Source organism: Zootoca vivipara, chromosome 9 (assembly GCF_965207765.1).
Source record: "Zootoca vivipara chromosome 9, rZooViv2.hap1.1, whole genome shotgun sequence".
NCBI classification, from domain to species: Eukaryota; Metazoa; Chordata; class Lepidosauria; order Squamata; family Lacertidae; genus Zootoca; species Zootoca vivipara.
In genome coordinates, this window is record NC_142592.1 from 18746531 (window position 1) to 18774230 (window position 27700).

The 27700-nt window shown below is 44.7% G+C and overlaps 1 protein-coding gene across 6 annotated transcripts; it reads right to left on the reverse strand.

Annotated features, from left to right (window-relative positions):
• Positions 1 to 279: 279 nt before the first annotated feature.
• On the reverse strand, positions 280 to 27507 carry CAV1 (caveolin 1). Of its 6 annotated transcripts, none has more exons than XM_035126823.3 (3): positions 27019 to 27507; positions 24702 to 24872; positions 280 to 4190 (listed from the first exon to the last, which is right to left on the reverse strand). In XM_035126823.3, the coding sequence occupies exons 2-3, from the start codon at positions 24801 to 24803 to the stop codon at positions 3849 to 3851; spliced, it is 444 nt and encodes a 147-aa protein (XP_034982714.3). In that variant the 5' UTR covers positions 24804 to 24872; positions 27019 to 27507; the 3' UTR covers positions 280 to 3848. The 6 variants fall into 6 exon arrangements, with proteins under 6 accessions (XP_034982714.3, XP_034982713.3, XP_034982715.3 ...); XM_035126822.3 differs by lacking the exon at positions 27019 to 27507 and adding an exon at positions 26835 to 26905; XM_035126824.3 differs by lacking the exon at positions 27019 to 27507 and adding an exon at positions 26465 to 26905.
• Between the last annotated feature and the right edge of the window lie 193 nt (positions 27508 to 27700).

Genomic DNA, 27700 nt, shown 5'->3' on the forward strand with positions numbered 1-27700 from the left:
GCTGCCATTTGCATTGAATGAATATAGAATAAGTTCCCCTAAGAGAAATGGGACAGGGTGATATTGTGTCACTCGCAGGAGGAATTGTATGGGGAGGGCAAAACATGGCTGTGGAGGGTTTAAACCACTAGCCGTCAATGCTAGGGCAAAGTTTGATAGCGCCAATGTATGGAGTTTTCGATGGATTGGCCTTCCCTTCCCACAGTAGGCTTTATGTTAAACTTTTGTTTGCAAGCAGAAATTTTAAGAAAATAAGTATTCAGGGCAAAAGTTTCTATTAAACTGCTTTTATTGTGCAGGTTGTAGCCTTGGCTGTAGAACATGCAGAATTAAAAAAAATATGTGTCAGTTATTATACTTTGTAAGCATACAATAGCTATGTAAATATCTTGGATCAGCAATGTATTTCATTTGGGAACTTTTTCTGGGTACACAGTTTATGCAATCGATTTCAAAGTGATTTTCCTTAGGTAAAGACCAAATAAGATCTTGTTTTCATTATCACCAAAGGTGTGTCTCAATACTGCAAAAATATATATCTAATAGTACACTCTCGCTTATGTACATAGTAAAAATGTAAAACTATAGCAAGACCAGTGTTTGTTTTAAATGCAAGAAGAGAGAAATAGCTACTAGGCTTGCAATTTATGTGCTAAAAATAAGGGATCCCTCAAAAGCTCTTCCTAATTTTTATAGACCTGTTAAAACAACTCTGCAGACGTTATTTAGTATTACTGGAAATTCATTGGCATTTTCTCATTGGCTTCAGCAGTGACTTGCATCCTGAGTAAAAGTTGACTATGTTTTCTCTGCCGCTGCCAACTTAACAAGGTTTTTGTGGCAAACAAGCACAGCCTGGGCCTTCATGAGCAAAATGCATCTAAATACGTAGAAGCTTTAGCATCCTTGCAACCTGATGCAAGTTGGCTTGGGCATCACAGGACAGTCCTCTACATGTAGTAGTTGCACCGAGTTCAGTGGGGTTGCTCCTGAGTAAGTGGGTACAGGATTGGAGCCATAGTATCCAACCACCAACAGTACAATCCTGACCATGTCTACTCAGAAGTTAAGTCCTATTGAATACATTGGGGCTTCCTTCCAGGAAAACAAGAGTTGAGATTGCAGCCTCAGTCTTTTCCAGGTGATGAAATGGCACAGCATCTGTTGGAGGAACAGCACCTTTCCTAGTGCACTACTCACTGATTTTATGTTAAAAGGACAAAGCGAATTCCACTGTTTAAATAACAGTGGGAACGAGCTCAAGGTTGTGTAAAAATGAAAACTACCCGGTAAATGTAAGGCTCTTTTAAAAAGCTACTAAAATAGTGTTTCCTGTCACAAAACTTGAACGTCCCCTTACTGCAATAAACTTGCTTGTCTGAGAAAGAACTGCATTTCCCCAGCAACAGAATATTCCTGGTTGAGTGCTGGGGAAATGTGATTTCCTTCAAGCAGGAATAATTGCCTTTTGGAAAGATGAAGAGATGCGTCCATTGTGTGATAAAATGGACACCACATTGGCTGAGCAACGATAGCCGGCATGGTGTCTTCATGACATAGGAGCCAATTCCTAGGAGCTGTGGGGTCTTCAGCCCCCGCCCAAGTTGATAGGGATTGCCATTCAAATAATATGTGTGCATGTGATTGATTATGCAGGGTGAGGCTTACCTGTGCCCCCCAATATTTTATTCAAGTTGGCCCCCCTGCTTCATGGTGTTGCTGGGCTTCAACTCCCAGCATCCCTGGCCATTGGCCATACTGGCCGGGGCTGATGGGAGATGGAATCCGATTCAAATGACACACTGGGTTGGGAGATAAGCAAAGGTAGGGACTGGCGTCTGCAGCAAGAGTTGGCCTTAGCAGGGCTGGCCAGGAGGTGAGATTTGGACTCCACTTTCAGCAGTGGAATGTCTCGATCCCAATGAACGAAGCGGGGCCCATCTCCTAAGTAACATGTTTAGGACTGCACTGCTTTTTTTAATGTTGAAGCTTTCACATTGTGCCAAGAACTATGCAAGGTATTATCGCTAATAATGCTTGGCTGCCATCTGGAAGTTGCTACAGACTTTATGCAAGGTTGCAAACAAGCCATTCACTGGGAATGACCCCCAGCAAAAGTAAGCTCAGGCCTTAGAATTCCTCAGTTTGGATACTTAAGGAAGTTTATCCCAGTTAACTCTACCTCACAGCTATTTTTTTTTTTAAAAAAAAAGCAGCAGCAGCAGCAACAAACAGATTTCTTGCAAGGCTGAATAAGATACCTTCTCACCACAGTTAACATTTACAGTGAGGGCAAAATCTCCAAGCTGGTCATAGCACGACATCATGTTGCAGAGGCTTTATTTCTGATTTATTTCTTTTTTTTGTCACTGACAATTTCACACAAATTACCTCCATGAAGACTTCCTGATTGGTGTGTACAGCTCAGCTTAGGAGGGGGGGGGAGGGAGTGGGGAATCACAATGTAGTACATAATGCTAAAGCCACTCACTCTTGCAGTGGATTAGTGTGAAGTAAGCAAAGCGTGAATGTACCAGCAACATGCTGACCTTGGCTGAGGAGGGGATTTCAAAGAGAGCCCCTTGTACAAGCGAACAAACCAAACCAAAACACCCTTGCAAACCCAGTTCGTAGTTGTCATGGCTGCAGGAGCTGGACACACCTCGTCCCTCTGCTGTAATGTTGGCATATCCCCTTGGAACCTTTTCTTGCACGTGTTGCCGCAGATAGTACTGTGGCATGCAGTTCGTAGTAGCTTGGGCGACAAATTATCCTCCGGTACAGGTAGCGCCGCAGAGCATTTCCTGGTTTTACATGGGGACCCCGGTTCCAGAAAATAAATCCACAATGCATTTCTGGCTTGGATTCTGACCTTGGCTATTGACATCAGCCGGAACCACACCTTGATGATAAAGCAGGTGTGGTGCATTCCTGCGAAGCTGCACATTCGATCCCGGGCAGATCTAGAGTGTCACATGCAAGAACCACCAATATGGAGTTCATGCCACTGGGTTAGACGAATGATTCCATATTCAAAGGCACTAAGGTGGCTCCTTGTGTACTCCTTTTAGTGACATGCAACAAAGATCGGCAATGAATCTTTCAGGAGGAACCACAAATCAAATCAAAGGTGAAGCAACAGCTGTAGCATCTTGTGGGCAGGAATAGTTGCCTGGGTTGAAGGCGCTATCCTAAAAACATTTGGTTTCTCTCTGTGTGTCTCTCTCTTCACCATATATATTAGTTATTTGTACTTAGATCTATCTGTGTGTAGCAGTTAGATATGGCCCACTACAGTAAAGCACTACAGTCGACAGACAATAGAACTGAAAAAAGAACATTCTTTTAAAATCTGCCAGTTTGTCACGTCCATTATGCTGCAATAGCTTTTAGATCCTTTTTATTTTTTTTGTCGCGCACAATAAAATCAAGAGCAGCATTATAGCGCTGGCAAGCAATGTTTCGGCTCTTTATTTTATAGCGTTGTGAACTGAACTTGCAACAAATGAACGGAAAGGGTAAGCAGAACATGAGTCAGTTCGTCAAAGGGTCAGCAAAACAATAGGCAGCTAGGCTAGGAATGGGAGAGCAGCAATTTGGCCTAAAAAAAAAAAAAATTTGCAGATCAGCCTCCCTCCTGAAAAAAGAAGGGAAGATATAATTCCAGGAGAGATTAAGTAGGAAGGAAATTTGGGCAAGTGATTCTTTGCTGCACTCAGGTTGGTTGCTTCATCAGATGACATGTGCCAGTTGCTTTGTTCATCGTTGATCTAGCCTTGGGACTGGCACACACACAAAAATGGAGGGGAGGGGAGAAGACCCTCTCTTCAGGCTCCTCGAAACGTCAGTTATGCTTCTTTCCGTACTGTTGCTCTGATGGAGCTGAACATTTTCCCAATAGCCTCGTAGAGTGGATCGCAGAAGGTGTGGATGCAGATAGAATAGACTCGGCCGATGCACTGGATCTCAATCAAGTAGCTTCTGATGCAGGGCACCACTGCCCAGATGTGGAGGAAGGACAGGATGGCAAAGTAGATGCCCCAGATGAGAGCCAGGGGGATGCCAAAGAGGGCAGACAGTAAGCGATAAAACCAGTATTTTGTCACAGTGAAGGTAGTGAAGCTTGCCTTCCAGACCCCATCGAAACTATGGGTTCCCTCAGGTTCGGCAATCACATCTTCGAAATCAATCTGCAGACCAAAGGTGACATAAGTTCAGAAGGAAAATCGAAAAGCGACAACCAAGCCTGCACCTATTCAAGCCGTCAAATCTGACAAATAAACTCTACAAGGCACTTCTTTCACTTTGAAGGCAACAGCCATGCAACTTGATATCCAGAGTAACCTATATCAACACAATGCTCGTGTTGTAAAAGAGGCACAGGAGGTGGAGTTGAGGTGCTGGCGCTAGGAAAAAGACTGGGAGGCCCATGGTAGCCTTCACTATGGTTTACCATCTTGTTTTGCCTATATGCAAGTAGAGGTGTGTGTGTGTGGGGGGGGTGTGTGTGCAGAAAGTTAATTTGCTTTTTCAGCTGCTGCACTTTGAGTCACAAATCAGCCATAATCTGAGCAGTTTCTGACATTTGTACCAAACACTAGGGCAAATGAAGCACTCAAACTTTGTTCCTCTGAGTCCATCTGCTTTCTTACCTGCATCCAGTCCAGAGGGTGGCTCTGACTGTCTGCTTCCTCCGCCTAAATTTGTTTGGCCCCAAGCAAGCATGGGGATGGGGACAAAGTTAGAATGAGTTTGGCTCTGGGTCCATCTATGGTTGGCCACCCTGCTTTCCACCAATGGATATCAACCACCACTGCATCTTGGGCTAGGCTTTCTATTTTGGCCAAACAAGCTCAAGGGTATGGAATCTTTTCTTTCAGCCGTGGGGTTGCATTTCCCCAAGGGCTGCTTCCCAGGGGGCATATGCCAGTGAAGGGTGGAGCCGGAAGCAAAAGGTAGTCACAGCAATAGATGTGGCCGCTTCGTGTCAAAACGAGAGGGGCCTAGGCACACATCTCTCCCGTCCGCCATCCAGGAAAGTCAAAGGCATCACCACCACCCAAGGACACAGTCCAGCCAGGCCAAAGCGCTCAAGGAGGGCACAGAAGAGAGGCAGCGAGGGGCATGGCCTAAAGAAAGGAGAGAATCCCAAGACTCAGAATGAGTAGCCTAGAAGACCACACCTGGCCCCTGGACCTGAGATCCCTCACCCCTGCTGTACTGGATTCAATACAAACAGCTTGTGGCATGTCATGTAAATGTAAGCGTTCCAAGTATATGTGCATTTGATAGTTCCAGTGCTTTTATTTCTAAAAAAAAATGTTTAGGGGTACTCTCATTTTCCTACTCATATTGAAATACTGCCCCTCAATGCGGCCAAACTTAGATTCACAAAATGTTTAGGGGCATGTGTAGCCCTGCGTCCCCCCCAGTCTGAAAAAAAAGCACTGGATAGTTCATTTCATTTATTGTAGTACTAGGTTGTGTGTATGCTATGCTGTTGAAGCGCATTAGAGGCACATTCTTTCCCTCAAAGAATTTGGGCACTGCATTATGTTAAGAGTTGCTGGGAACTACAGTTCCCAGAATTCTTTGAGGGAAACTGTGTGCTTTGCATGTCCTTTAAAGGTGTGGTGTGTACATAGCCCCAGTGTATTCTGTCACGAAATGGCTTTTGTTCTGGTCCTTTCAAACTTCAGGGTCCAGCTTACTTGCAAGTTACATGTAGTTTGGCCATTAGGAAGAACTACCTTTCCTTTCGATTTGAGGGGTTATTGAGTCCTTTTTTCCTAACCAACAAAAGAAAGAAAGAAAGAAAGAAAGAAAGAAAGAAAGAAAGAAAGAAAGAAAGAAAGAAAGAAAGGTATCCAAAGGAGTACATATTTCAGAAATGCCAAAATATCCACAGAGTCTGTCATAACATTTCTTTCTGCGAGAAAATTCACAGAAACATCTTGAAACAAAATAGCTCATCCACATATTGCACGAACGCATCTTTTGATATAATCCACAGCACAGGATATTTATTGTCGCCAAAATAACCAAATAGGGGAAGTACATCAAGAAAAAGAAAACAGAGCGGCTCAGATCCACTGCACTGTGCATGGATTCAGAGAACACACAGTTCTCCTTTCCATTGAGGCTCCAACACACACACACACACACACACACACACACACGCCAAAAAAAAGTAATGACCCCCTGCTATGCAGGACTCTTTCACCCAACCTGGGGCTTGAACCCACAACCCTGAGATTAAGTGTCTCATCATGCTCTACCAGCTGAACTAAAGGCATTTTCACAGCAGCTGAGGTTAGAAAGCAGGGCTTTTAGACCTCAGAGTTCCAGAAAGCTTCTACTGGGGGTCTTCCCATTTCCCCAAAACAGCCCCAAAAAGGAACTGACTAGCAATTCTGTAGCAAATACAGTTTATACATCCTAGACAATTATTTACCTCACTTATCAGTTACCTTTCAACAAACATGGCAATCTAGAATAAACCTTGATATCCCACCTGTTATTTCGAAACAGCATTCTATCGCTAACATAACAGTAATTATTTCTTCTGAGCATTACAGGCTTCAAGACATTTGATGAATAGGCTTTGTGGGAATGCAATCTGATTTCTCCCCAGTAAGCAGATTCAACAATAGACTCAAAAGTCTGCATAAACGTGGTTGATGTTCACAGTGGGTAGTCTTGAAGGTGTGAACCATACATGCTACTACATGTAGCCGCGACAAATCTAGTAGACAAATCCATAACTATGTAATAAAATAATAATAATAATGTTAAATTATTTGTACCCTGGCCATCCGGCTGGGTTTCCCCAGCCACTCTGGGCGGCTTCCAACAAAGATTAAAATACATTAAAATGTCACACATTAAAGACTTCCCTAAACAGGGCTGCCTTCAGATGTTTTCTAAATGCCAGGTAGTTGTTTATCTCTTTGACATCAGGGTGGGCGCCACTACTGAGAAGGCCCTCTGCCTGGTTCCCTGTAGCTTTGCTTCTGAAATATTGTGTGTTGCATTTGTATGAGAGTGTGAGAACGTGTGAGAGAGCAGAGCTACCGGTAGTGCCAGTAGCAAGCTGTAAAAAAATAAAAAATAAAAAATCAGTTTGTACACTGCACAATAAATGTGTGCAATAAATTTAGTTACTGCGATGATATATTCTAGGGGTTGAGGACCTATGAAAGGGTATTGTAGGCTAAGACTCATTCGAGGTTCATGCGTTGACCTCAGTAAAAATGTTGATTATTATTACTAGGCGCTGGGATGAGGTCCTGCAAAAAGCCTCCTCTAATGTCAACTGAAGGCTCTTGGGGATGCTTTCAAAGCATTTTATGCTATCGTAATGACATCTTAACTCATCTAGAGGGACAAAGCCGATATACTTAGTCAAGTCCCTCCTCTCACCCCAATACTGTACATCATGATATCGTTCCATGATGGCCGTGCTGAAGAAAGCTTGATGGACCTGTCATAAAAACCTTAATGCATATTGGTGGGTCACTGTCCTTGGCGTCATTTGTGATAAGTGGTGTCAAACTGCAGGCAATGATCTAGTTCAGTTCTCTCTACCATCCAAAGCAGAACAGAGCATTTCAGTCAAAAGAGCTGTATGGGGCAAAGACATGAGAGTGGTAAAAAGAAGCTTTAGTGTATTGTGTTCCCAGGCACAGAAATTTTAAATACTTAGTTCCTTTATATATCTGGCTGTTCATACACACACACATACACACACACATACACACACACATACACACACACACCATTTTTAAGATTATGTCTGTTAATTGCCTTGGGGCAGATATGTGGAAGGTAATTCATAAAATATAATAATATTTTGCTTGCTGATCATAAGGTCGGCGGTTCGAATCCCTGCGACGGGGTGAGCTCCTGTTGCTCGGTCCCAGCTCCTGCCCACCTAGCAGTTCGAAAGCACATCAAAGTGCAAGTAGATAAATAGGGACCGCTCCGGCGGGAAGGTAAACGGCGTTTCCGTGTGCTGCTCTGGTTCCCCAGAAGCAGCTTTGTCATGCTGGCCACATGACCCGGAAGCTGTCTGCGGACAAACCCCGGCTCCCTCGGCCTATAGAGCGAGATGAGCGCCGCAACCCCAGAGTCGGACACGACTGGACCTGATGGTCAGGGGCCCCTTTACCTTTACCTTTTAAATAATAATAATATAAACATGTCTGAGTCCTAGTCCTAATCTCGTTCTTTAACCACCACTCCAGAGAAATGGCATATGTTTTTGCTTGGTCATTTTTGGGTTCCATTTCCAATAGATTTTCCAAGCAGCTATTAATAACTTATTTAAAGTTGCATGCCGGTCATGCTCAGAGGTACCGTGTTTCTCCAAAAATAAGACACCGACTTATATTTATTTTTCCTCAAAAAAACACACGGTGGCTTATTTTCAGGGGATGTCTTTTTTTAAATTAAGTATCTATCACTTTTATTAAGCCTATCACTATGGCTTATTTTCGGAGAAACACGGTAGGCAGACACCTGTTCCTTAATAGTACATGTACACAGGGGAATTTGTTGATTCTGCAGCTTCCAGGAAATGTCGCGGAATGAACACAACTCATTTTAAACGCTATTTTGCATGTGTCTCTTCCATCCCATTTCTGTATTAGTCTGGGATCCTTTTTTTTAAGTCTGTATGAAAATCTACATTCATATCAATGTATACTTTACTAAACATGTTTTATTCTAAAATAAACTTATGAATACATTTTGGTGATTTTTCAAGCTGAGAATTGTACTGCAAAATTTCACGAAGTGTGAAATGCGATTGTGTTCCAATTTGTGCATTCATCCAGAGGGTGCAAATCAAGTTAGTTTGCTTGAGAATGTGGAGAAAATGAAGCTCTCTCTCTCTCTCCTCTCTCTAAATTGACCAAGGTAAAAAAACAAAAACAAACACTCCATAAAAACCTTTTGCTGGGGTCAAGGTTTTTAAACGGTATGATAATCTCTTCTTCACCCACAACCCATTTCCTGATCTCAATACTGCTTGGCTTCCTACCATTCAATTTGGTAATTTCACTTGCACAACAGCTTTTGTTCATGTTTGCTATAAGAAATATTAAAGCTTAGTTTTGCATATGGGCCCGTTGCTCAAATGACTATGTATGTGTGGATTTTTTTTAAAAAAAAATGAATAAATATGCAGTGCAATCCTAAATTTGTTTTATTGGAAGCAAAACCCTCTGATCTTAATAGGCCTTTCTCCTGTAGAAGTGTGTTTAGGACTGCAGCCAAAATAAGGGGGGGGGGAGATCCACCAGAAAGCTTCAGAAATTTAAGGGAAGTTTGCATTTTTGTTTAAGACCTGCAGCCTATGCGTTATAAAGTCAAAAGGGAAGGTATGTTGAAGAGAGGAATCTTTTGATGCTGGGAATTCTTGCGCAGGTGCATTTAGTCGTGCTTAGAGATGTAAAATTTCCAGAAATTTTGAAGCTTGTAAAAAAAACCCGTTTTTTTTCTGGGGGGGGGGTTTCGGGGGGGGGAAACGAAAATTTTCAGAAAAATTGAAAAAAATGCTACATTAGCACTTCTTTTTTCTTTTCCAGATTGAAAGTCATTCTGTTACTTTAGAAACATAAAATATAACTATGGAGAATTTTAATGGGCACAAAACTATCACAACTAGCATATTAAAAAATATAGTGTATCCAAACAGGAACTGAAATTGAACTTGTCATTCATCACTGTTTGCTATGCAACATGCTTACTCCACCTCCCATATTTTGCCCATGAGACCTTATGTATTTCCTCACACTAATGTGTGTGGTCTGTTAACCACTTTAGCTACTACTATGTGCTTAAATTAGTTTATTTCACTTTTTAAAGACTGTTTTACAGCATTTAATGTTTAAAATAGTTTCTTTTTTTCCTTTCATAACACTTCTCTGACAGCACATACACTTTCAGGCCCTTTTTGTTGCTCTATATTTTCTTCCAGTGCTTTGAGGCCTAGTGAAGAGGAACAGAACCCATGCATACCACACGCATGCAAAAACAAAACTGAAACCTTTTTCTTTTCTGGTGACAACAGCACCTCCTAAAGGAAGAAATGTATCTTGTTCTTGCATTGGTGAGGTCAGTTTGTAACCTAGGACTTGCTTTTCCTCACAGAAATTAGAATAATCTGATACCATACATATTTTTAAAAAATGATTTATAAAATATTTGAACCCCTTATCTTAAAATATTTTATTCATCATGTTAAATTAAAACATTCCATAATCTATTTTTTATTTTTCCAATTTTTCGGAAAAAAACAAAAAAGGCTTCAGGAAAAAAACAGAAAAAAACTGGTCCCCCCCCCGAATTTTTCCGTTTTTTTCCTGGGCCTTCACATCTCTAGTCGTGCTCTCTTGAATTCAGTTGTAGTCTTCAAGGTGTTGGGATTTAGAAACCTTTGTAAAATATGCAGAATGGCCTTTGCAATATAATTAAGTAACAAACCTTACTGGGATTTCTGAAGTAAAATCCCAAAGGATAAAGGGTGCTTCCTGTTTCTCAACCACACTGCTATTGCTCCTAGTGGTTAGGTCCTAGATCAGGCATAGGCAAACTCGGCCCTCCAGATGTTTTGGGACTACAACTCCCATCATCCCTGACCACTGGTCCTGTTAGCCATGGATGATGGGAGTTGTAGTCCCAAAACAGCTGGAGGGCTGAGTTTGCCTATGCCTGTCCTAGATAAGTAGAGGAGCCTTAGCCTCCTTGGAAGTGGGATGGAAAAAAGATAAATAGCCTCCCTGGGTTCTGGGTGGGTAGAGGAAATTGATCATTCCTAAAGCTTCAATCTTATATACCCACCTACCTGGGATTAAGCCCCTCTGCTCTGAATGGGCCTTACTCCTGAGTAGATGTGTACAGGAGTGCACAGTTAAATGTTTGCAAAAAGCCATCTTCCACCATGCCGCTATGATTAATCTTAGTTTCAGAGGAAGTAGTGCTGATTAAAATTATATTAAGAATCCCTGTTTCCCTGAAGGTCTCGGATTATTAGCGAATTAATTCATACCATTTGTAGGTGGATGCCTTCATCTCTAAATTTACATCAGAGATGGGGAACATGCGACTCTCCGGATGTAGATGGATTCTAACTCCCTTCAGCCCCAGAAAGCATGACGAATGGTCAAGGAAGACGGGAGTTGCAGTCCAGGAAAAATTCAGTGCTAAAAGTCCCCCACCCATGGCTTCCATTACAATCACCACCATTCTCTGAATGACTCTCTGTGTGTTTTAAATACTTAATTGTTAAAAAGGACCATCAGAGGATGATGATGCTTCTTGAAATAATAAAAATCTGTCATGTTCAAGGGCAAATAAGGCACCCTCACATGCTTAATGACCCAAACTGCACAGCTGAAAACAGATAAGAGTATTACAATAGAGAAAGATTTTATCACGCTCGTGTTCCCATAGAGCTCAGTTTCCTTTTTGAAACAATTCACTTGGAGCAAATATGCATTGCTCATAAAATGACCACAGCTATGAGTCATGGAAGTCTCGTTGCAGGGAGCAGGCAGGCAGGGGAGACAGATCAAAATTGGAACGCCACCAGAGAATGGATTCACTTTCCTTAAAAGGGGAGAAGTGGGATGGTGGCCTTTATATTATAATTACAAAGCCATTAAGGATCATTTGGAGAACCTTGTTAGTTAGCCTGAACTGAGGGGAAAGAAAAAGCCTTACCACAAAGTGCCAAAAGCTACAGAGACTGTGGAGCAAGTACTGGAACTAGCCTGGGTTTTGTTTTTTTCTGAACAGAGATTTCCCCTTTCCTTTGGAACATACACATAAGCAGCAGACATCCGGGTGTTCAACTTATCAAAGGAACGCTGCAGTTGGAGAACCACAACAGGTCAACACACACATATCTGTGAGAGGTATCAAGTGCAGGAGAAGAATGTGGGATTGATTATGAACCGAAGCATCTGCAGTGGAAAAAGCAGGCAGAGATTCAGGGGATCTGTGTGGTCTCGCAAGCACACAATCCAGGTATTTTAGCAAGGCGAATGTTAGCTGCAGCTGATGGGAGTTGTAATCCCGATTTATCAAACAATCGTTTCATTTGTACGCCACCTTTGCTTTTTATTCAGGCTGCAGTGCAGTTTAACTCTTCCCTCCCCAGCTGCAATACCGATGAAAATGGTGCTAATGGATGCACTGGGGTCAATTTTAGTTGGGATCACACTTGGGGAGGGAAGGATTAAATCTACCTTTCCCTGCATCCTGGAGTCTCATGCTTAGTATTAAATGTGGGGTTGGGAACCTGATGAAGCCACACACTGCACATTGAAAGTACAGGTAAAGGTAAAGGGACCCCTGACCGTTAGGTCCTGTCGTGACCGACTCTGGGGTTGTGGCGCTCATCTCGCTTTATTGGCCGAGGGAGCTGGCGTACAGCTTCCAGGTCATGTGGCCAGCATGACAAAGCCGCTTCTGGCAAACCAGAGCAGCACACGGAAACGCCATTTACCTTCCCGCTTGAAGCGGTACCTATTTATCTACTTGCACTTTGACGTGCTTTCGAACTGCTAGGTTGGCAGGAGCTGGGACCGAGCAACGGGAGCTCACCCCATCGCAGGGATTCGAACTGCCGACCTTCTGATCAGCAAGCCCTAGGCTCAGTGGTTTAACCCACAGTGCCAAGTAGAATGTAGTTGATGATGATGATGATGATGATAATAATAATAATAATAAATATTTATATCCCGCCCATCTGGCTGGACTTCCCCAGCCACTCTGGGCGGCTTCCAGAAGGATATTAAAATACAATAATCTATTAAACATTAAAAGCTTCCCTAAACAGGGCTGCCTTCAGATGTCTTCTAAAAGTCTGGTTGTTGTTCTCTTTGACATCTGATGGTTAGCTAAATATTTAATCCCGCATGCTGGTTTCCCCCGACATCGGTGCAGCCGTGTGGCTGGGGTTTGATGGGAGATGTAGTCGAAAAACTCTGGAGTGAACTAAGCTGGGGAAGACTGACCTACAGTACTCTATTCAGAGTGCTAGACAGCAAAGAGCACTTTCCCTTATGGTCATTTGCAAATAAAGATCTTCTTTCACTTGAAGAAGGGGGTGTAATATCTGACTTAAAAGATTGTGCAGCCAAATTGCATTTTGTCATAGGCTGCCTACGCACCATACATTTAAAGCTCTCCAAATAACCCTGGGGAATGTAGTTTGTTAAGGGTGAAGGGAGTTGTAGATCTACAGTTCCCATGATTCTTTGACATGTGCATGTACTTGAAATGCAAGCTGCATAAAGAGACATTTATAACTGTTGCTGTCCTTTGTAAATCCTAGCATATGAATTTGACAGGCGCAGGCCGACCAAAGAATGCAGCACTTTCACCTTTAGCTGTGATGGAATCTTTCCTCCTTCCTATTTCGAGAAGCTGAACTTATCAGCCAGCACTTTGCTGAAAACTAAGCAAGCGCGCTAGATATAAACAAAGCTTTGGGCCATATTTATCCTTCGTGTAATTTATCCAAAACCCATGAACCCTACAGCCTAGAAGATATTAGTCTCTAAAGCCATTAACAGAAATGTACTGGAAGGTAGAGGGGACTGCAGCGCATTGAAGGTCCTGAGAACTTTGAGGTTAGCAAGTTTATCTCTGTTTCAGCGGCATCGGACAAAAAATGCAGTCATGTGTTCTTGTTTTAGCCATGCACAAATAAAGTCCAAATGCAGAATTCTCTCATGTATTGTTTCTGAACCCAATTTCATTCACAGAACATCCATAAACTAGAAACCCTGTGAGCTACACTAGGCTGAGAGGCAAAGCCTGGCCCAAGGTCACCCAGTGAGCTTCATAGCTGAGTGGGGATTTGAACACGGGTCTCCCAGGTCCTAGTCCGACACTCTAACCACTACGCCACACTGGCTCTACATGCAAGTGACGAGCAGGGGGAAGGAAACTAGTGCAGGACTATATATGCCATGTTGAGTAAACAGGACTAGATAGGAATGCCCTCTATCTAGTTTGCCTACATGTGAAGAAAATTCTACAATGGGCAAACTGGAATCTGTGGGAATAGCTGCAGCCTCCCCGAGCCAATCAGGGATGCCTATTCTTCTGACCTTCCCAGGAGCCTCCACTCTGAGCACAACTATCTGACAATCTTTGTCCATTCTCTCTTGCATACTCAGAGCAGAAGCATGCATACAGGAAGTGGAACGGTGGTCTTGCTTTTTACCAATATTGGCGGCAGGTGCTTTCATGCTGGAAGTCAAGACACAGTCCAGGCATTAAATGTTGCTTTCCAGACTCCGACACTGAAGCTGGATCTGGATGTTATGCTGTAGTGGGAAAACCAGATGTGTGAGCAGCTTGCACACCAACCTACTTTCTGGGCTTCTGGCGTAAGTAACTCTAAAGGGGTATGTGACATATATTCCCCTAGGACAGAAATATGGGTACCATATGCTGCGACAGATGGATGTCAACAAGCCATTTTTGGAGATTGCCCTGGGTGGGCCATTGGCCTTGCCCAATAAATTGCTGTTTTGACTTTTATGCACATGGTTTACACATAGCTATAGCAAGCAAACATTTTCCTACGGGGTTATGACTCATGGGCACTGGCACTGAAGTGAAAACCAGTACATAAGGGTTCAATTATGCTGAAAAAAAACTGAGGCATAAACAAAATTAGTCCTTGATCCTAATCAACATCGCCACTGGTTCATTCCTTGAGGAATAATTCTTCACATCCAAGATAGAGAAAATTCTCGCTTTTCTATCAGGGTGCCAAAGTAAAACAAACCGAGCTGGCCTCTGCATCAGTCAACGAGTCAGCAGAGCTTAGGTAATTTTAGGAATCCTTGGATTTATGAAAGCTAAAAAGACAAAAAGAAATATATTGTAATATGACCTGTGAACTGAAGTTCCAAATCTATGTCATGACCTTAGTAAATCACCTGATTTTTAAAATTTATGCGAGAAACTTGAAAACAGACATGCACACATGCAATGGCCTTAAGCACTTTTCGGATGGAAACTGTGTGTACAGTGAATGCACACAGTGATGGGAAGGGAGCGCATAATGGTAAGCTGCACCCCAACTTAAGCATATTAACTACACCAGATGTGGGGAACATCAGGCTTCAGTGGGGTGGGTGCCATTGCAATCCTCCAAGTCATGCTGTCCAGCTGTTGAAACTCTTTCCAGACCACATGCCCTCCCTAAGCCACACCCCCTATTCTCACACCACTCCCCTCTCTGCCTCTGCTCCACACCCTCTTTAAGTGCATTTGCCTGGCTGGAATCGGTCTGGTCAATTTGCTGAGTTGTGGACTCTGCTGATGCTATTTCCTTTCCCCAGTTGGTGCCTCAGATGGTGACACCTTCCTGCATCTGCTTCTGGTCCAACCCTCTATTGCTGTCTTGGATCTCGGCCTTCTCTTTGGCTCCACTCTGCACTTCTGCCTGGTGCTCTGGTCTTTGTCTGGCTGGCCTGTCTCTAGCCTTTCTGGTCCTTGCCTGTTTGTGCCAGAAACTGGCCACAGCCGCAGCCTGTATCAGAGTTAGGCCATGGCCTGATACAGGGAAACTGAGATGTTGGTGGATTTTGAAAACAATCTTCAAAACCTGTCATGATGTGATGGCTCTGTGTGTGATGCAGAAGTGCCAACAGAGGATTTCTGTATTTGTCCAGGCTCCAGGGCCTTGTGGTAAGGGGAGGAAACTTGACTCTGCATAGCTCAGCTGGTTAGAGCGTGGTGCTGAGAACGCCAAGGTTGCAGGTTCAATCCCCGTATGAGACAGCTGCATATTCCCGCATTGCAGGAAGGGTATCTTCCAATTCTACATTTCTGTGTTGCAGGGGGTTGGACTAGATGATCCTCAAGGTCCCTCCAATTCTACAATTCCATGATCCAGGGCCTATAAAGCCAAGTGCAGTGCCTTTCCCCTCTGAGGTGATGCATGCATTTCTTACAGGTTAACAGAGCACTTTGCCTGCTAGGGGTGTGTCCACGGATTGCATTTCAAGCACAGGCTAGCTAGCCTACCACACAGGGTTGTTGTGAAGGTAAAATGGGGGTGGAGAGAATGAGAAACAGTATGCAGGCTGAGACCCTACCTGCCTGCAGACTGTCTCGCCAGAGTGGTGCATGCTCTAGTTATCTCCCGCTTAAACTACTACATTGTGCTCTATGTGGGGCTACCTTTGAACTAATCCAGAATGCGGCAGCTAGACTGGTGACTGGGAGCGGCTGCTGAGACCACATAACACCGGTCTTGAAGGATCTACATTAGCTCCCAGTATGTTTCTGAGCACAGTTCAAAGTGTTGGTGCTGACCTTTAAAGCCCTAAACAGCCTTGGTCCAGTATACCTGAAGGAGCGTCTCCACCCCCATCGCTCTGCCCGGACACTGAGGTCCAGTACCGAGGGCCTTCTGGCGGTTCCCTCATTGCGAGAAGCCAAGTTGCAGGGAACTAGGCAGAGGGCCTTCTCGGTGGTGGCGCCCGTCCTGTGGAATGCCCTCCCATCAGATGCCAAAGAGAAACACAGCTACCAGATTTTTAGAAGACATCTGAAGGCAGCCCTGTTTAGGGAGGCTTTTAAATGTTTAATAGATTATTTTATTTCATTTTTCTGTTGGAAGCCACCCAGAGTGGCTGGTGAAGCCCAGCCAGATGGGCGGGGATAAATAAATTATTATTATTGTTGTTGTTGTTATTACTATAGGGGCCAGCAGGGCTGCACAGGTGGGGCTGTGTTGTTTTCTGGGCTTCCCAGCACTGTGTGTCACTGCCATTTATTGAGAGGCAGAAGAGGAAGGCAGCAGGCTGCTAATGCAGGTACAGTGGGAAAGTCATTCCTTGCAGAGCGCCCTGCTCTGCCTTTCAGTAAAACAGCACACAGTGTTGGGAAGCTAGAAGGGCAACACAACCCCACCTGCTGCTACTATGTAAAGTGCCTCAAGCTACTTAAATCTCTGCTAACTCCTGCAGAGACAATCAGCTGCCTCTTTTAACTCCAGTACTGAGAAGAGAAGCTGCAATTATCTCACATACCCTATACTGAGCAAGGGAGTGTGAAAGGGGATCCAATTCAACCATTTCTGCCTATGTTCTATTTCTCAGCCATCCTTACAGGCTTACCTAACTTCCTTGTAAGTACAACACAGGGTTGCAGCCTATGTTTATGAAAACAAACACAACCCGAAACACGCAGAAACAAAGTTGCAGGCAACCGTGAGTAGGAGTTGCCAGAGGGAACGCACACAAGGGCCTCTTTCACTTTGCCCCATCGTTTTAGGAGGCCGGCATAATCTAGAACTGGCTGTCATTAGGGAGACTAAGAGGAAAAAGCGTCCATGGCTACATTTAATGATTCAGAGAAAGGCCATGTGTGGGAGTAGGGAGAGGCTGTGCTTGGGGAAGGAACAAGAAAGCATTGGAAAAGCAGAGAGACTATGGCATAAATCCTAATGTATATAAATGGTGCACATAAACTCTGCAGGCGTTAGCAGATTCTTTGTACATGTAAGGATGTGTAGCCACTGTTCTCAGAGTCTTGGAGTAGCAAAGGATTTTGTAGTACCTCCCTCTCCCCCAGATACTGGTACACACCCTTTATACACTGTGCTGTGGTTTTATTGTACAATACTTTTTTTTAAAAAAAGTTCTTCATCCTCAGGTGTTGGGTCTGATCATGCCTGTTTTAAATTTCTGCTTTGAAAATGCAAATTTCAAGACTTTTCACTGACACTGGGGGTTATGAACCATTATCAAAGGGCAGAACGGGAGAATAAGCGAATATTTATTCTGCTGATTTCTAAAGCCACCTGTGTGGCTTCTGGGAACTATATATTATGATTTTGTAAGGAACATAAAAAGGCAAAGGAAACTATGGCTGTAATCCTGTCCATGGTTACTTGGGAGTAAGTTCATTGAACTCAATAGGACGGCTTACTTATGAGTAGGCCAGGTATGGGTAGGATTGCAATTTACATTAGGTTGTAAGAAAAAAAATCCACCCCTGCCCCCCAAAATCTCCGGTTGGGCATCCATTCCACACATCCATTATTAGGAACAACCAAAATGCCGCAAAATAGGGAGCTCAGTTGGACAGAGCATGGTGCTGATAACACCAAGGTTGCAGGTACAATCCCCATATGGGACAGCTGCACATTCCTGTATTGCAGGGGGTTAGACTAGATGATCCTCAGGGTCCCCCAACTCTATGATTCTATGAATCATTTTAAGTTCTGCAGAAGTTCTGGAGATATCAAAAAATTGCCCACTATTTTGTAACATTTTGGTTGGTCCTAATAATGGAATTGTCCAACGGTGGATATTGGAATGACTTTTTTTTTTAAAAAAAGAAAAATTTCAGGTCTGGCTTAGTCTTCACAAACAGCCTAATCAGATGGTAAAACTGTAGTCTGTACCACTTGAGACTGCAGTGTATATGTGTACATGTTTCAGGAGTTCTTCCTCTATATATTCGAAACAGCATGCCAGGGAGAAGGTTCTTCAAAGACCCTTCCCAGCTGCTATTTACTTTGGTATAGGCAGAATTTCCAAATACATGCATATGGGAGAGCATCAGATCCATACCATACACTTAACAGTGAAGTGCACACTGGACACAATGCCCAGATGATTTGTACACCCCCTAACCATTAAAATAACATGGTGAAATAAACGTAACCGAAATACAGTGGTACCTCGGTTTAATAACAGTCCGGTATAAGAACGATTTGGTTTACAAACTCCACAAAACCGGAAATAGTGTCTTGGTTTGAGAACTTTACCTCGGTCTAAGAACGAAATCCGAACAGTGGAAGGGCACTGGTGGGAGGCCTCATTAGGGAAAGCGCGCCTTGGTTTAAGAACAATTTTGGCTTAAGAACGGACTTCTGGCACGGATTAATTTCGTAAACCGAGGTACCACTGTAGTGAACTAAAGCAGGCATCCCCAAACTTCGGCCCTCCAGATGTTTTGGACTACAATTCCCATCTTCCCCGACCACTGGTCCTGTTAGCTAGGGAATCATGGGAGTTGTAGGCCAAAACATTTGGAGGGCCGCAGTTTGGGGATGCCTGAACTAAAGCTTCATTGCAACCTATAGAGAGAATGCAAATCAAGCACATTTGCATGTTTACCTTATTTTACCTAACTTATTTTGCTTCTATGAGACGCGGGGAGGAGCAAGGGGAAATGAAGCCAAACCTCCTAAAAACCCAGGCAATGCCCCCAAATTTGAAGCTGTCAGGGCAGGAGATAGCAGCCTGGCACCCTTGGGCAGCTCCCAGGGCCATGCCAGAGTCCACTGTCGGTGGGCCATTCTTACAGCCTGGCACTTGGTGGAGTGCCAGATAGCTACATCTAGCCTTTTCCTTCATTGCCCCCTGGGTAGGCATAACTTTAGGGAATTGGAGGTGGATAGAGCCAGCTGTCAAATACTGCCAGGGCAGCCAGGTAAGCCTGCTAAGGCCCTCTGACACAGGAAGGGGGCTCACCTGCGGATACAGCCCCCTTCTGGCCCCGACAGTGGTTACCAAGCTAAAGGAAGCACGATCCTTTCAGAAACTTGTTTGGCTTCCTATTCACTTGCACATATCTCACCTCTGCCTTGAAGCTTATTCGTCTTCAGCTTTTCAACCTCAGGTGCAACAGACTTTTATGTAGCACCTTGCAATGTACATCGCGGGAGCACATCCCCTGCTTTTTATGAGTTGCGAGGCATTTTTTTAAAATGCAAAAAAAAAATTACTGAAGCCATTTGATGAACTGCATACAGAGCAGATTCCTTGTCCCTGGCCTAATCATTTATCTTCTGTGGTTGGCTTTGCTTTTATGGCGCTGTGTAGGTGTCAGCATGGAGCGAGCAACAAGAAATGCAAAAGTCCTGAACAAAAAGCTAAAATGCTCAGAAATGGGGTGAGTGGGGTAGCAGGATTCATAGTTAAAGCAGGGGTGTGACACATGCAAAAACTAGACCTGGAATATTATTATTTTTAAAAATATTATGGCCATTAAGCCTGGATGCATATTTGTATTTTGTGTTAACAAATATAGAAAAATAACTAACCCTAATTTCCATACTACCGGTATCAGTCACTGGAGCTGCCATTTCAGACCAGCCCTCAGCTGGATTCAAAGCATTACTGCATTACTGCTGCTGTCCCCCAATTGGCAGCCACCTAAAGGACATTTCCGTACAGCAGCAGTTTAAATGTGTAACTGCAAAACTAATTGCCGCACGTAAATTATGAAAACAAGAATCTTGAGTTAGGGAAAATATCTTTTGTTTCTGAGAGGGTCCGCTGTCTGAATTTGTTCCCAATGTTCTCATTTTCCTTTGGGACGCAGGATACAACTGACATCTTTGACCTCTCCCTTGAGAGATGCTTGCAAACATTTCCTTAAAGATATGTGCTTTTTCCTCATCAGTGATTGGCCTCCTATTCCCAGTAGGATCCATCTTTTTTTTCATTCTGCAATGTTGTTGAGAGCTATCTAGATTCCTTTCAGCATTGCACATATCACTAATCCTCAGAAGGTTTTGTTGCTTTGGGAACCTCAGCTGGTGCTGAAGAATGAGTTAGAAAATATGTTATTCTCCTCACTCCCCAAACACTCCCCTTCTCAGGCTTATTTTCGCTTCCTAAAAGAGAAAGATTATATTATTTATTCAACCTGTTTTCTTGTGCATTGTTTTGCATGATTCTTTAACTTTTGCAGTTTTTTTTTTTGCAGGACAAAGTAGCCTAATAGTGAGAAACCTAAGATATCAAGAGTCTAGTTCTATGTAAGTTTGCTCAGAAGTAAGTCAATGGACTTCTGCCACTGAGCTGTGGCCCTTTCAACACTTTAGATTGAATGACGGGGTTTAGAAAACTTGGAAGGTCCAGTTCTGCAAGCAAACATCTGTTGCTAATCAGCCTATAGAAAGGAGCTACTTCTTCCCTCTACGCCAGGCATAGGCAAACTCAGCCCTCCAGATGTTTATAGCTAGGGATGATGGGAGTTGTAGTCCCAAAACATCTGGAGGGCCGAGTTTGCCTATGCCTGCTCTATGCCAACAGAATGAAATATTTTTCTCCACAATATCTCCACTGGGCAGGTGGAACCTTACAGATATCTATCTGGGACAGAAAGCCTTTCTGGACCCTAGCTTCTATCATTTGTGATCCTTGGCCAAAATAGTTGGGGCTGATGGGAGTGGAGAACATAGCTGCCAAGTCTCCCGTATTCCCTGGGAAACCCCCGTTTTTCCAGCTGTTCCCAGCCGAAAAAATGGATTTTTTTGTCCCCCCCCCAGTTTATTCTGGCGTGGTGGCCATTTTGGAACTGGGTGGAGCATGCTCAGAAGCGACTTTTGATGCTGCTTTGCCCAGTTCCAAAATGGCTGCAGCATGACTTCTGGTGCGGCGGCCATTTTGGAACAGGGCAGAGCAGCATCAAAAGTAGCTTCTGAGCATGCTCCACCCAGTTCCAAAATGGCGGCAGCGCTACTTCCGGTCTGCTACTTCCGGTCCAGTCCCTTATGTCTCAGGCCGGAACTTGGCAGCTATGGTGGAGAATCAACCAGCACCTGGGATGGGCACTAGTCCCCCCATCCTAGATGCAAAGGTTTCTTCTTCCACTCAAGAGGCTTCATGATGTAGCACTGAACATCAGATTGCTTACAATGAGTGAGTTGCAGAAATATGTTTTTCCAGAAGTTCAGCAAAACTTGGACTACAAACCATCCTTGGCCATCACATCTGCAGCATGATGTGCCTCTGCCAGGAATGGATTACATCCATGATTCTCCCTGACCTAGATGGGCCCCGATAGCAATTTCCATTGACCCAGATACATTGGACTAGTATAAATGTGACATTTACAAAATTAACAAGGGATCCAGAAGGGCCTTTGCTCCAATTCACTTAATGATTTCTCCTTTTGGCATTTTTAGATTGGAAAAAGGATCTCTTTCCCGCTCCCCCTTTATCTCCATTTGGATGAGGCAGATTGTCACTGTGCTCCCATCTCTGTGAATAAAGCAATGCTTTTGCCAAAACGATCCGATGGAAAGTCAGGTCCATATAACAGAATAAGCACACAAGTGAGGCTTGCAACAAAATGTTGGAAAGTGTAATTCTCCTGTTCAGGGTTCTAGCCATGCAACTACATATACCAGGCATCCCCAAACTTAGGCCCTCCAGATGTTTTGGACTACAATTCCCAGCTTCCCCGACCACTGGTCCTGTTAGCTAGGGATCATGGTAGTTGTAGGCCAAAACATCTGGAGGGCCGCAGTTTGTGGATGCCTGACATATACCCTTTTCAGGAGACTCCATTCCATTTGCCCACCCTCCCAGTTTTCTGTTCCGCACCTAAACATCCAACCAGCATTCCATGACCCCTGAACATACCCAGTCATCGCTGAATTTGTTTTAGGGCTTTTTTTGGTCCCCCCGTTTTTGCAATGAGTTTTTAAATTATTTCTTTAAATCTTGGAGTGGGTGTGGTGCCATTTTGGCTACATAAGTGCTAACTCTCACCCCTAAAGTTGAGAAATGGAATAAATGATTCCCCCTCCCTTGTTCATTAACATTGGGCCCTTCAGGGTAAGCCACTGTCTGAATCAAAAATGAGCAGCGGGTTGGCCCATTGTTGCTCGAATTATGCTCACCCCTGTTCCTCCCTTTTGTGCAGCTGCAAAGCAACAAACCACAGTGCTGGCTTAGCATTATGTACAAATCAGTGTTCATGGCATATGCTCATGGCTTCTTTGGGAGACATAGCATTAACCCAGAGCTGTGATTTGTTTATTCCTGGCTTAGCAAAGTAGCGTGATTTGAACACCATGAAAATGAAACCAGAGAGTCTGCGCCCCAGTTAAGCCATAGCTGCCAAGTTTTCCCTTTTCTCGCAAGGAAGCCTATTCAGCATAAGGGAAAATCCCTTTAAAAAAGGGATAACTTGGCAGCTATGAGTTAAGCCCTCTCATCTTCCCTGAGGCTGCGACATGTTAAAAATCAATCTCAGACAATATATTCCATAAATTTTAATCTATCAATTAATTGATTAACAGCACAATCCTGTGCTTACTCAGAAGAATGTGCCACTGGGTTGACTCCCAGGTAAATGTGCATAGGACTGCAGCCAAAATCTGGCTACGTTTGTATATGAATAAGCAATTGTTCGCAGGGTTTTTGTTTTGTTTTTCCGACTATGCCCTTGCGTGCTGTAATAGGGTACCATCTTAGAACTGACATTCCCTTCTATGTGAGGGAGAAAAGGGAATAGTGTCTCTAAGGGGATGTTTGCCACCTGTAGGTTTTTTTGTGTGCAAGCATTAGTATCCCCCCCCCAAGCATTTCTTTTTTAAAAAAATGTCAGATTAATAATGAAAACATGACAAAATATTGCAGGTTTATTCTTCTTCTCTTTCTTCAGCATCCAGTGGCAAATTACAACCTTGCTTAAAAAAAAAAAGCTCCTAGCCCCGCCTCCTGAAGCCCAGCCCTTGTGGGCAGCTTGATACTTACTGAGAAAAATATACAAATACGTTTTTTTCCTATTTAGTCAGGCAACCTGAAGAAGTTACATTTTGGGACCAAGTAATATTCTAGCTATGGATGAGAGCAAAGGAGCCAACTCCTAGGGGCTGAGGCCACTTTGACACCCCCCGAGGGGGTCAGCCCCCCCCCCCAAGTCAATGAGCATTGCCTACAAATGGTGTTTGTGCACCCTCAATATTTTATTTTATAATGCACTGCTTCTGTTAATAGGCTGACACAGTGACAGGCGTTTTAATATGCATTATCCTTCATGCCTAGAAATCAACGCAAACATTGATCAAAAGTGCAGTCCTAAGCAGGTTTACCCAGAAGCAAGTCTCAGCAAGTCCAATGGGACTGAGTCTCTAGTATGTGTGTTTAGGATCACAGTCCAAGAGTGCAATCCAATGTATGTGCGTATTCAGAAGTAAGGGCCATTGTATCTAATGGGGTTTATTCCCAGGCAAGTGTCAACAGGATCGCAGCCTTTCTCCTTCAGAGACCTAAACAAAAGCAAGAACTGCTGCAGCTGCTGTTTTTCACTTACAAAGGTACTTTGCAATCGGTGACATGTTCACATTCACATTACTGTGAGGCTATAGAAGGGCAGCTGAGTTTAAAAAGCAGGGACTTGTCAGAAGGTACATAATCCCTCCATGAAAAAGGGTGGAGCTTGTACCCAGCTCTTCCATAACTATGTTTATCAAGCCTACCACACTGGAAAAATCCAGTAGGCTAAATAGCCTGAAATGAAGGCTCCGTTAGAAAGTAAATAGGAAGAAGCTTCCATTTCTGAAACAGGATATGCTTCCTTCACAAGACTTTCTGAACATGCTGTTAATTTGTTAAAAGTTTGTAAAGGTACTGTGTGGAGTTCTCAAACATTCTAGCGGACAGAGAATTGAAGTATTTTGCTAAAAAGCAATCACAAATGTGATCTGTTTCCTTAGAAAGCCCCCCAGCACCACCTGCTTTTGGGGCTGATTTTCCAAACCAAAACCAGTCCTCCTTCAAGCATCCCATACGAACCAGTCTCATTCTCTCTCCCTACCCCCACCCGGCAGCCCAGCATGTTTTCTGATCTGATTCGGATGGGTTCCCCCTTTTTTGTGGGTTTGAGAAAAGTTCTGGACTTCCTCCTACCTTGACCACATCGTCGTTGAGATGCTTGGGGTCTCGATCGACCAGGTCAATCTCTTTGGTGTGAACGTCATGGAACTCCTTCTCGTGCATTTCATCTGCCATGACCTTGTTGTTGGGCTTGTAGATGTTGCCTTGCTCCCTGATGGTGATGGGCGCTGTGTAAAAAAAGTCCTGGAAAGAGAGGGGTGTGGGAAAGCGGTCAGTGAATCCGCTGCAACTGCTAAGTGAACGACGCGGTCCTGGGAAGGGGATGTACGCCAAAAAAAATCCCACTCGCTCATCGGACGTTCAGAGAGCGGCTGTCTATGCTGCACTGGTCAGGGAGAGCGCGCGGAGCCTGGAGGAACTTCATCCAGCGAATGCCCCAGAGGCTGGCATTTTAAATGGACATAAAGTACCTTACACCACACCCCTCGGTACCAGGCAGAGCCGCGACTCCCGCTCGCGCCGCCAGGGGTCCTCTCCTGGCGCGCGCAAGAACTGGGCAGGTTTACAGCCGGGGAGGGCGCAGCCACCGCGCCCCTGTTCACGCGCTTGGAGAATTCGCAGCTTGGAATCCCCAAGTTTCCTCTTGCAGGGAGCTCTTCCTTAATAAAGCAAGGGGGGACCCAGACGCTCCCTGCCCCCAACAAATCAGCTGGGACACTTGGCACCTTGCCTGCTACCTCGCGTTTCACGCGCACCGGAGTATTTTGCGCCTTTGCGCTGCCTGCCAACCGGCGCGCCACCGCGCAGCCTAATCCCACGCGCGTTTCTACTCGACAGCAAGTCCCAGAAGTCCCGCTCATAAGAAAGAGCGCACAAGATCGCAGCCGCGCCCAGCATCTTCAGTGGCAAATGTAAGCACCCCAGGACACCCCCTTCTTCGCCAATTTCCTGAATGCCCCCAGCAAAAGGAGGAGGGAAGGCAAAGGCGAGACGAGACGGGGATGCAAATGTGACAAAGGACAACCCCCGCCCCGTTGACATGTTGGCCTGGGAGAGCGCTCCTTGCCTTGGGAGGAAGGCTGGCTGGGGGGAAAAAACGTCTCCTGCAACGAGGCCACTACGATTTAACCCCCCCTCCTACTCCGGATCCGTTAATCCAGAACAAATACCTCATCCCTAGGTCCATTCAGTCATAAACCCTCACATGCGTTAGGTTTCATCCCTGAATGGACGGGGGAGGGAGATGCAAGACGGTTAAAGGCAGAACTAATCCTCAATAAGTGTTAGTGCGGGGCTCTCAAAGTCCCTCTAATCGTGCCTCCCTGGAATACCACCCATTCAAAGAGTCGCTTGCCTGACAGCCGTCCCTCACTCCGCTTCCTCCTTTTTTTAAAAAAATAAAAAATAAAAATGACCTCTCTCTAAAGTTAAGGCGAAAGAGTGCTGTCCCAGCCTGACCCCAAACAACCACCCATAGATTTCTAGAAACCCATTCAAATCTGGAAACTTTTGGTGCAAATCGGTTGGGTTGTGCCGTTGCCCGAAGACGAGCCGCTTTCGTTTTCAGAAAATCCAAACTCCACGCCACTCTCCAGGCTAGCAAACTGCAGCTCCCCTTAAGAAGAAATGTCTTTTGCACGCTCGTTACAAGTTTAGCCTTGGAGACGCTCTCCGGTAGATTCCCTCTCCTGCCTTGTAAGAATTAACCGAGACCTGGGTGGGGTGGCGGGGAGTGTGAGAGAAACTCCAGTCCTTTCTTTGCAATGGGCAGTGACAGAGAACATATTTGCAAAACACAACACTCCCCCCCCCCCAGGAAAAAGCCAACAACTTACTCTAGAGTTGTCCCTAAGCCTGGGTGGGCGCCTCTACAGCCTTGGAAACGCTGCGGGGGGAAGCAGTTTAAGCAGGAGGAAGGCTCTCTCTGGGAGCGCAGGGCGCACGGAGGGAAGGGGGGGGGGAGAAAAAAACAACAAGTGCCCGTCCAGGAGATCAGATTACCAACACAACACAGACAAATAACCCCCGATTGCCCTGAAAACAGGCTTTTCAGTTCTCTGGAAAGGGCTCCGCCGTGGAGAGCAGGACTGAGATAAGGGACGAGCCAAGTGCACTCAAGAGATGGCTGGCGCAAGCAGGTACTCTGTGCCAGGAACGCAAAGCAGCTTCGCGAAAAGAATGAAACATTGCAAAAGCATGCCCTACCTCGGAGTCTACGTATTTGCTCCCAGACATGCTGTCCTGGGCTTGCTGAAGGCTTTGCGGAGGGCGTTACTGACCGATAATTTAAAAGATCCGACGAGGGAAGATCCGGAATTGTTAGCGGGGGGGGGGGAACTACCGCGCACGCACACACACCACAACCGCTCCCCACTCCCCAACAACGCACACAAATAGAAGACTGCCGAGTGGGCGGTATCTCTAAGTTAGAGTCCTGGCTGGGCGCCAGGGGTTTGTTCTCCCCGCTGCAGCTCTAGACTTGGAGGACAAGGCTGGTAGATATCGGCACATCCCCAAGGCTCGAGGACGAGGAGCAGCGCGGAATTGGAAAGGGTAAAATCCACACAAACAGGACGCGCGCTCTGCGCTCTGCTGCTAATTTCCCTCCTTTTGGAAAAGCCTCAGGCGATGCTTGTTTCCTTGCCAGTTGCAGCGACCGTAAAAGTACACACATGTGCAGTCAGTGCACGCTTATTCCCTGAGTTATCCGAGGGCAAGCGGTTAGTGTCTGGTTAAAGAAAACGGTCGCCGTGTTGACTTTTTGCACGTCCGGTTTTTTTTATTTTTGTTTGGAGAAAGAAGAAGGGCCTTTCCCGCTTCCTTCCAATCGCCGCCTCCCCATGTCTTGCGTGTCCTTCTCCATGGACACCAGAAGCCTGATTCAGTCAGGGTTTATGAGCGATCAGGAGGATCCTTGATGTTCCTGCCATGGAATTAAAGAATAACATAATGTATTGGATTCATGGCGCTTTCTTTTACAGTACACCCATCCGAAGTAACAGGGTCAAAAACTTTTTTGAGTATTTTCAGTTTAAGTACTCCACGGACCGTCTGGAATGGATTAATCCACT